This window comes from Bos indicus x Bos taurus, chromosome 5 (genome assembly GCF_003369695.1).
Source record: "Bos indicus x Bos taurus breed Angus x Brahman F1 hybrid chromosome 5, Bos_hybrid_MaternalHap_v2.0, whole genome shotgun sequence".
NCBI lineage: Eukaryota > Metazoa > Chordata > Mammalia > Artiodactyla > Bovidae > Bos > Bos indicus x Bos taurus.
The window spans coordinates 40369692-40380017 of NC_040080.1; the positions used below are offsets into that span (position 1 = coordinate 40369692).

General features: G+C 43.9%; 1 protein-coding gene and 1 long non-coding RNA gene across 2 annotated transcripts in view; one reads left to right on the forward strand and one right to left on the reverse strand.

Annotated features, from left to right (window-relative positions):
* TMTC1 (transmembrane and tetratricopeptide repeat containing 1) overlaps positions 1-4166 on the reverse strand; it is a 311926-nt gene extending 307760 nt beyond the window's left edge. The window contains exon 1 of the mRNA XM_027541632.1: positions 3598-4166. Coding sequence (XP_027397433.1) covers positions 3598-4151 — 554 coding nt within the window. The 5' untranslated portion in view covers positions 4152-4166. The remainder of the gene's footprint in view (positions 1-3597) is intronic.
* Positions 4167-4169: 3 nt separating this feature from the next.
* LOC113892604 lies at positions 4170-5904 on the forward strand. Its single transcript, XR_003511086.1, has 2 exons — positions 4170-4447; positions 5531-5904. It is a non-coding gene; the product is annotated as an uncharacterized LOC113892604 (long non-coding RNA).
* The last annotated feature ends 4422 nt before the right edge of the window (positions 5905-10326 follow it).

A 10326-nucleotide genomic window follows, 5' to 3' on the forward strand; every position in this document is an offset into this window, starting at 1 on the left:
ATATCTAAAATATATAAGGAATTTCTACAACTTAAAACAAAAGAAATTAAATAACTTGATTTTAAAAATGGGCAAAGAACAACTTGAATAGACATTTCTCCAAAGAAGACACAGGAATGGCCAATAGGTAGAGGGAAAGATACTTAACATCACTAATCATGCAAATTGTGCTTTAATCATGCAAATCAAAACCACAATGAGATACCACTTCATTCCTGTTAGATTCGTTTTTATGAAAACAAACAAACAAAAGGTAAGCATCAGTAAAGATGTGAAGAATTGGGAACGTTTGTACACTATTGTTAAGAAAGTAAAATGGTACAGCCCCTATGGAAAACAGGATAGAGGTTCCTCAAAAATTAAAAATACAATTACTATACGATTCAGCAATCCTTCTTCTGGGTCTATATCCAAAAGAATTGAAATTATGACTTTGAAAACATATATGTACTCCTGTGTTCACTATAGCATTATTCACAGTAATCATGATAAAAAACAAATCAAGTGCCCATCATCAGATGAACGGATAAAGGAAAAGTGATATATACACATGATGTAATATTATTCAGCCTTAAAAAGGAGGAAATCCTGAAATGTGCAACAACACAGAAGACCTTGGAGAGTACTATGCTACATGAAATAAGCCAGCCTCAGGAGTCCACTTACGTGAGGTCCCTGAAATAGTCAAACTCATAGAAACAGATACTAAGATGCTGGTTGCCAAGGGCAGGGTGAGGTGAGAGCAGCATCAAGAGTTGCTTTTTGACAGGTACCTAGTTTCAATTATACTAGAGGAATAAGTGCTGGAGAGTTGCCGCACAACATTGGACCTACAGTTGAAATACTATATTGTACTCTCAAAAACTTGTTAGGATGGTAGATCTCATGTCAGATGTCCTTACAATATTAATTAATTAGCTGTTAATTAAATGGCTTTAAATTTTCAAAATTTTTCCTTAAAAAGCTTAAGATACAGGTAAGACAGCTTGCACACATCTCAAAGGCCACTTTGTGTTTTCACCAGCTGTGCTTGTGTGCTCAATCCTGTCCAGCTCTTTGTGATCTCATGTGACTGTAGCCCACCAGGCTCCTCTGCCCATGGGATTTCCCAGACAAGAATACTGGAGTGGGTTGTTATTTCCTTCTCCAGGGCATCTTCCTGACCCAGGGATCAAGTCTCTTGTGGCTCCTGCATTGGCAGGTGGATTCTTTACCAGTGAGCCTCCTGGGAAGCCCTATTACCTAAATTAAAAAGCATAAAGACATGACCTATGTAAAGTCCCCAGGCCAATGCTTGATTCACACTAAACAGTTAGTAAATTGATTTTCTGTCCTTCTTCAAAACAATCATCAGAGTTGTGTTGGCCTAATATTGTTAACATCATCCTTTATACATGCCCAGCCTTACACTATTGCACCAGAATATGCAGTTGCACCTCAGGTGACTATGATGAGAAAGTCTCCACAACTTCTTCAAATCAATGCTTGTAAGAACAGAAAGATTAGCTGAATTTCTCTTTCTGAAGAGGCACTATTCCTTTCCAGTTAGTGCTCTGTTGCACTCTAGATTTGCAACTCAAACATCTTAAAAAAAAAAAAAAAAAAAAGAGAGAATATCTTACACAGCCAGTAAGATATACTCTACAAAGAGCAATGCATCTTAGCAACCAGACTGCTTTTTCTAACCAGTGAGTATCACAAGTGAAGTTGCCCTCTGCCCCCTCAATTCTTCTCCTTAGCCCCTGTTCTGCTCAATGCCTGTTTTCCTCTTCATAAATGGTCTTGCCTCACTGTCTACTCCTTTCCTCCCTTCCTCTGTCTTCTGCCCCTGCCACTTTCTGCATGAATTTTATTTATTTATTTTTTTCCTGCATGAATTTTAAACATTTTTTTTTAGAAAGCCAAGAAGTGAAGATACTCTTCTCTGTCCACCAACTGGGTACAGGCATTTGACCCTGACTTTTGTATATGGGCTTCCCTTGTGGCTCAGCTGGTAAGGAATCCGCCACCAATGCGGGAGACCTGGGTGCAGTCCCTGGGTTGGGAATATCCCCTGGAGAAAGGAAAGGCTACCCACTCCAGTATTCTGGCTTGGAGAATTCCATGGACTGTACAGTCCATGGGGTTGCAAACAGTTGGATATGACTGAGTGACTTTCACTTCACTTCACTTTGTATATGGAAAACATTCAAAGGAGGGACCTAGGCAGTCTCCCATGGCTAGTATAAGCCCAGTACACCTCCTGCTGTGAGCTTCCACACTTTAAAGTAACCAACAACTCTCTCTGTAATAAATCAAAAGCAGGTCGGCTTAGAAGTTACACACATTGTGCCACCTGAGAATGTGCCATTTTTAAAAATTTAGGGAAAAAAGGAATGAGCAACTTAGTAGCTGAGCTTATCTTTCAACTGAAAAACAAGACCACTTTCCAGCAGGATAAATGTTTATAAAATAATCTTCAGAGTCAAATGTGGAATTTCCTTACCCTCCTGAAAACATTCAACTTTCAGTGGAAGTAATTCTTCCAATCGCTCTGGTTTCCTTTTCTAAGTCATCAGCCACCTGTCAAGAGACCTGAGGCCTCCCAATCTGAGCAGGCTTTTCAAGCTGCTTACCCTGTCTCATATGACCAGTACCATGAGGACGGGTTCATATTACACCCGTTGGAGAAGGCTTAAAACGCTGATGATACTGAACCAAAATTATTTCAACAGTTTTGTCCGGCACATTATAAGCTTAAATACTGAGCCAAATCATAACGGGTTGAGTCAAGCTCATGACATAGGAGCCAGCACTCCCTGGAATCAGCCTTCTCCCCTCCCATCTGAAGCTAGCCCTCTTTTTAAATTCAAGAAAATACTCCATCCTTCAAAAATCTGACTCCCTTCGCACCTCATTCACACTTGAAATGCTGAATCATGACTCTGAGGTTGTAAAAGAAAAACTACTTCGACTGGGACGCCGGAATCCCCAGAGGACCCCACGTTTTTCTGCCCTCCTTTGCTTTGCATCTTTTAAAGTCTAAATCTGGAGCTCTTCCCAAAGATCCGAGAGGCTCCAGAAACAGTCAAGGCTGCAGGTCGGGAGAGAGCTTCTGCCTGCGGTCCTTTCCTCCCCAAATCCCCGCGCCACGGCAGCTCAGGGCTGCTAAGAGGCTGATAACTTCCCATCTGCAAAGCTGCCCAACAGCGGCCGAGAAATGCTCAACTTGGGAGCTTCACCACTACAGCCACCGCATCATCGGGCGCGCTCTGGTCTCACTTGGCCACAGCCCCACGGGAGTGAGGTGTGCGTGGGCGGCTCCACGGCCCCTCCAGCCCTGGCCCCAGAGACCAGCCCGCCCAGAGCGAAGACTCCAGAAACTCGATCCCAACTCGCAGCCCGCGCCTTCCGAGCCGCCCCGGGAGCCCGGAGAAGCCGGGCCGAGGTCAACAAGCAGAGGGGCGTGGGCAACCTGGAGAGCAGGGAGGCGTGGAGGGCAAGGGGCAGCAAGAAAAGAAACGCCCTCCCCTCCCTTCAAGCGGGTCCCTCAACTTCTCCCAGCCCGGTAGAGGGTGAGTAGAAACGGCCGCTGCGAGCCCAGGGTGAGGGACTCACTTGAAGGTGAGGACGCAGAGCGGCCGGTAAGACTTGTGGCTGGTGTTCTCGGCCATGCCCTTGCCCCAGAAATCGTTGGAGAAGATGCCCCAGAGCAGAGGGGCTCCGGGCCGCACGTCGGGGTTGTTGACGATCGCCCACACGTCGTCGTGCACGAACTCGCCCCTCAGGGAGCGGCCGTAGCACAGGCAGCTCGCCCCGGCCAGCAGCGCCGCGGCTCCGGCCGGCGCGAGTCCGCAGTCCCGCCGCCGGGAGGGCGCGCGGTCCCCGCCGCCGCCTCGGGCAGAGCTGGTCACCACCATCGCGCCGCCGCCGCTGTCCTGGTCTCTCCCGGGTGTCTGGCATCCTCCCCGGCCGGGGCCCGGACGGTGCGCGGCAGCTGCCGGGAGATGGGCTCGGGCATGGCTGGCGGCAGCTGGACCGGCCGCTGGCGTCCCGCGCTCCGCCGCCGCCTGCGCCGCCGAGTTGGCCCAGCTGCAGATAAACAGCAGTCCCCCCGCCTCCCCGGGCCATCGCCACCTCCTCCGCCCCACTGCGCATGCCCCGCTCGCCATCGCCTCCACCCCCCAATCCCGGGACCGGCGCCGCTTTCCCCCCACGCCCCGCACCCTCCGCCCCCGCCCGGCTGGTGTAGCGCTCAGCCTGCAGGCGCGGCGTTAAGAGGTGGCGAGAGTCCGTGTGCAGGTAGAGAGGTCGCGGCGTGGGGCCGCCCGGAGCGGCGGTGAAGGGGCACCGGGGTCCTCTCCCCTGTGCCCGCGGTGCCCTCTGCCCCTCATCATTTCCCCGTTAAGGGTCTGCTGGGGGGGACCTCACCGACGAGCACCTTCCCGGACCAGGACGGGCTTAGCAGGTGCGTAGCCGGAACCCCCGCCCGCGCTCCGGGAGAGGGAAGTGGCCGCCGCCGCCCGGGACGTCCCGGCTTTTCAGCACCCCGGACAACAGCAGCGGCCGCTGGGCCATGCTCTCCGTCGGGCTCCGCTCTCCTGTCCGGTCTCCGCCTCCCTCGTCTTCTTCCCGGGCTTTCTGTCCCCACTGCCCGCGTCCCGCGGTTGCAGCCTCGGGGCGGGGGTGGAAACCGTAGGGAAATGGAGCTTCCGAAACGTATTTCTGAAAACCGAGAGACGGTCTCCCTGAGGTGGGCTTCCTGCCCGCCCTGCCCGGGTTTGTTCACCGGCTGTTTTTCTTTACCGCCCATTCCTCTGCTCGCCTTTATAAAAAGTCTCAGGTTCGAGTTTGGGTTTGGGAGCCGAGTTGGCTTCTGAAACATTTCTCCTCGTTTGTTTTTTACTGCGGTTCTTAAAACAATCCGGGAGATGCCAAGCAAATTACTTTTTGTCCCCATGTGAGTGGATCACATGGGCCTGATTATTACTTCCTACTCTGTGAGTGTATTTGAACTCTTCCTGCTAAGTCGGTAGGATTCAAAACAAAAACCAAACAGCTTTAAGGCCTCTGGCTTCGGCTCCCCATCTTACAGTTTCTCTGCAAGGTTCTTTTCGTTTTTTTTTTTTTTTTTTAATATTGCTAATTATAATATATAAATAAGCTAAGTATACCGTTGTGATGAAGTTCAGTAGAATTTCTCCATGTTTGAAATATCTGTGAACTCTTCAATGGACCTTGTGAATTTTTATTGCTATGTAATATTGAAGTTACCTGGAATTTGACACATCCAGATAGAGAAATTTAAATACAAAATTTACCGTATTATTCTCATTCTTCCAAAATCGCTAGGAGTTTTGATGATCTAAAAAGAAAGAAGAGTAGGGGGAAAAAAAGCAAAAATTCTTCTTGCACTGACTAAAAGCTTATGTCACTCTAGGACACCCTTTTTTTTTTTAATTAAGATACATCTGAGCAGTTGAAAACTCAATGAATTAAGACGACATATTCCAAGTCAGGATGTTTTTATCCATTTCGCTTTGTTTTTTAGTGACTTCATAATTCGTGACTGAGAAATGTGTTCGTCCTTGCATCAAAACTTTTTAACCCGTGGGTAGCCTTCATATCCAGACCCCACACACACCTGAGTCTACCATCTCCCCCACGGGACACATTACAGTCTTTCTTCTTTGCCTGTCCATTAATTTAATTAAAATGTGTGAATGTTTATGTTATACTACAATATGCTAAGTACTGTGCTGGATGACCAAAGCTTCTCAAATTGTGTGTGATATGTAAGATTAACACCATAAAATACTAACAACTTTCTAAGACACTAAACGTGTGCTTACTGAAATGATAGTAGCTATAATAAACCAAAGTATCAGTTGTTATCTACAATTAATAAAGGCTTTCTTGAGACAATATCTTAGTCCCAAAGAGTGCTTCTCATGGTAGATTTTTATAGTTTTTTTCTCCCTTAAATCTCCCTTGTAGTAGGTACAGCCTGCCCACCTCCTTCTCTTCTGAGTTATTTTCTCTTTTAGAAGAAAACACTTACCAGAATTCTCCATGACAATGGAGAGAAAGGAAGAAAGGCAAAGCTGAACTCTAAAAAGACAATAAAACAGAGAAAAGAAGGAAACCTGTAAGTGGGGTTCCAGGTTTCTGAGCACAGAGTTTCATCAAGCTTTGCTCTAGGTTTGCTCTAGGTTGACTGGCATCTCCATTCTATTTAGTTCAGATGATGAATTCGGGTTTAATGTACTTTGAAATAATGAGATACCTCAAGTCTTCTCAAGGACAAGTAAGTAAGTAAATACATTTTAAAAGTAAACAGTTCCTTTGCAGTCCCATCATTCCCTGATCCAATACTATTCTGTGTTACCAAAAAACTGTGGAAGTGTTGATATCACAGAGAGAAGGTTTATACTGATATGCTGGCTTGTCATGCCTCTGCTTCTCTCTTAAGATGTAAAGTACTCATCTTGCCTAATGAAGAGGCCCCAAAGCAAATTAAGTTAATTCTTGTTACTTAGTCTCTGATTATTTTTAAAGGATTTATCATTAGAGCAATACTACCTTCTAAGACACCTTTTGTCCACTCAGAGCAATTTAAAACATAAATTATTACAAAGGGCTTCTCTAAGGCTCATACAGATTAAGTCACTCAGGAAAGTTAAAGGGCACCATAGTTCTGAAAGACTATGGACACATGGGACACGAGTAACAACTAAAAGTAAATCAAAGACAGTAGATAATTTAATAAAATAAATTTCAAAGGATTGCCCATTGTGCTGTTTTGCGCATTACACCCTGTTCAGGAACCCAGATAGAAAGAAACTGTTGATGGAAGTGAAAACTCATGATGTGAGAGCTATGGGTTGTAGTTTTATCTGGGAACTTACTGAGGACTATCAGTTCAGTTCAGTCACTCAGTCGTGTCCGACTCTTTGCGACCCCATGAATCGCAGCATGCCAGGCCTCCCTGTCCATCACCAACTCCCGGAGTTCATTCAGACTCACGTCCATCGAGTCAGTGATGCCATCCAGCCATCTCATCCTCTGTCATCCCCTTCTCCTCCTGCCCCCAATCCCTCCCAGCATCAGAGTCTTTTCCAACGAGTCAACTCTTCACATGAGGTGGCCAAAGTACTGGAGTTTCAGCTTTAGCATCATTCCTTCCAAAGAAATCCCAGGGCTGATCTCCTTCAGAATGGACTGGTTGGATCTCCTTGCAGTCCAAGGGACTCTCTCAAGAGTCTTCTCCAACACCACAGTTCAAAAGCATCAATTCTTCGGCACTCAGCTTTCTTCACAGTCCAACTCTCACATCCATACATGACCACTGGAAAAACCATAGCCTTGACTAGACGGACCTTATAGTCCTTGACTGAGGACTATAGCCAGAGAGAAAACCTCCCAGATAGTTCTGAGGAACTGCTCAGATTAGGTGGAGTGGGAGATGGGGGGTGGGGGAGGAAGTCCACATACATGTGATTTTTGGCAAAGGAATATGTGCAAAGGAGTAAGTCAGACCTAGAAGACAAATATGATATCACATATATGGAACCTAAAGAAATGGTACAAATGAATCTGTTTACAGAAGAGAAGTTGAGTCAGAAATGTAGAAAGAAAACTTGTAATCACCAGAGAGGAAAGTAGGGGGAGGGCTAATTGGGAGATTAGGATGGAGATGTATACACATCACAATATATAGAATAGATAACTAGTAAGAACCTACTGAATAGTACAGGGAACTCTATTCAATACTCTGTAATGAACTAAATGGGAATAGAATCTTAAAAACTGGATATATGTGTATTTTTAACTAATTCACTTTGCTGTATGGCAGAAACTAACAAAGCATCATAAATCAACTAACTCCAATAAAAAATTAATTGAAAAAAAGTAAGCGACCCCATGGCCTGCAGCCTACCAGGCTCCTCCATCCATGGGGTTTTCCAGGCAAGAGTACTGGAGTGGGGTGCCATTGCCTTCTCCAAAATAAAAATTAAAAGGCATCAATTTAAAAAAAAGGAGTATGTGCAATCAAGCACAGATCTTTGTAGAAGGTTACCACTAGTCACGAGGAACAGATATCTCAGTCAATAATTTTAGTGCTTTTCTAAGTATGGGAAGATGCAAGAATCTTGGTCTATTGAATGTTCTCCTAAAAATATCCAACTTTCTGAGACCGGTTCTGCCAGTTTTCTCAGAACACAGAGTGCCTCATCCTAAGCTTCACTCTGAGTTCCTTTCAAGGTGATTTGTAGGTCAGCGACTACAATGGCTAATAACTTGATTTTTTTTTTTTTTCTAGAACTGGTTGGTGAGCAACATTCTTTAGTTGGCAGGACAAATGCAATGTTACAAAATAAAAATTCAAGAAAAGAGCTGATAACATAATTTACATCAAAAAATAAATTTTTGCTGCCTTGTTATTTAACTATTACCTGTAAATTTATTTAACTATTATCTATTAACCATTTCTTCTGTTCTTGAAGAAAATGCAGGAAAATAGAAAAAAAAGAAAATGGAAATATATCTACCCACTACCCCTGGGCTACGGTAGCACAGGCAACATGCTCCCTAAGAAGCTGACCCAGCACCTGGCAGGGCAGATGGGGGATCAGGGTTGCCAAGTGATCTGAGGAATGCTTGCACCCAGACCTGGTTCCAGACTGGCCCCTGGAGACAGGAGGGTCTCCTCATGGAGGTAAACTGGCTCTCCTTTCCATTCCTGCAATACAACTGTGGCATCTGCACAGAATTAAAACTAAAGAATATAAAAAATTATCTGTGATCTTGCAATTTCTGTCTCTCAGGCAATAAATTTTGTCAACAAATTACAAGACAAAAGCATACACATGTACATTGCAATAAAGCATATGAAGTACTCGCTAGACTCTTCAGAGCCTAGAATCTCTAATTGAAAACTGCCACACCATTGCAAAGCACATATCCACAGTATTAGAAATGGAAATTAAAATGTAAGATTATTGTACACAACAGAAAGACAATTTTTCATATGAATGAAATTTTATTTGCATACATTTTTATTTCACATTTTAATTATTTACAAATCAAAAAGTCACTTTTAATATGCATGGCTGAGTCCCTTTGCTGTCCACCTGAAACTATCACAAAATTGTTGATTAACTCTGTGTGTGTGTGTGTGTGTGTGTGTGTGTGTGTGTGTGTTAGTCGTTCAGTCATGTCTGACTCTGCGTGACCCCAAGGGCTAGCCTGCCAGGCTCCTCTGTCCATGGAATTCTCCAGGCAAGAATGCTGGAGTGGGTTGCCATCCCTTTCTCCAGGGGAATCTTTCTGACCCAGGGATCAAACCCCAGTCTCCTGCACTGTAGGCAGATTCTTTGCCATCTGAGCCATCAGGGAAGCCCCTAATCAGCCATACTCTAATATAAAATAAAACTCCAATATAAAAAAACTCCAATACAAAATATAAATAAATTTTTTTTTTAAAGTCATTTCTGGTTTCTTGTATAACCTCCACAATTTATAGGTAATGTCAGAGGAAACATAAAATTAAATTCAGACTTACAACAAACATTTGTATGAAGAGTTAATTTTTTAGAAAAATTATTCCATCAGACTCATCAGCTCTAGAAATACTATGTTTTGAAATAATTTATCATAAATTTATCCCAATGTTGTTACAACCTACAGAATACTTTTAACAGCTCTAGTAAGAGTTGGATCAGCAGAAAGATGCTTCTCAAAATCAAACAGTATCCAAAAAAGTCTGATTCCTAGCATTTGCTGAATTTCATGGTGTAAATATTTTAACCATGGTTAATTTCATGCTACCAATGGGACACTACTGCACACAGAGACAGTAAGAGATGAATAGTAACATGAGATTCTACAGAATTTTCACCATATAGTTACACTAGACGTAGATAAGATCAAGAGCAGATTCATAGTATAATATAGTAAAATAATTAGAAAAGGATGAGTTTTGAACATTTATTACCTTTGTGTTTAATCTAATTTATATATTTGTTGTTGTTCTTTTAGTCACTAAATTGTGTCTGACTTTTGTGATCCCATTAGACTGTAGCCCACCAGGCTCCTCTGTCCATGGGATTTCCCAGGCAAGTATAATGGAGTGGGTTGCCATTTCCTTCTCCGGACCCAGGGATAAAACCCACGTCTCCTGAAGTGCAGGCATATTTTTTACCACTGGGCCACCAGGGAAGCCCATTTATATATTGGGTTGGCTAAAAAGTTCATTTGGGTTTAAAAACCTTTTTGGCCAACTTATAAATAATTATGAGTTTGTATAATTAAACTTTGTATAATGACTGTGTTTAACAACTAGCT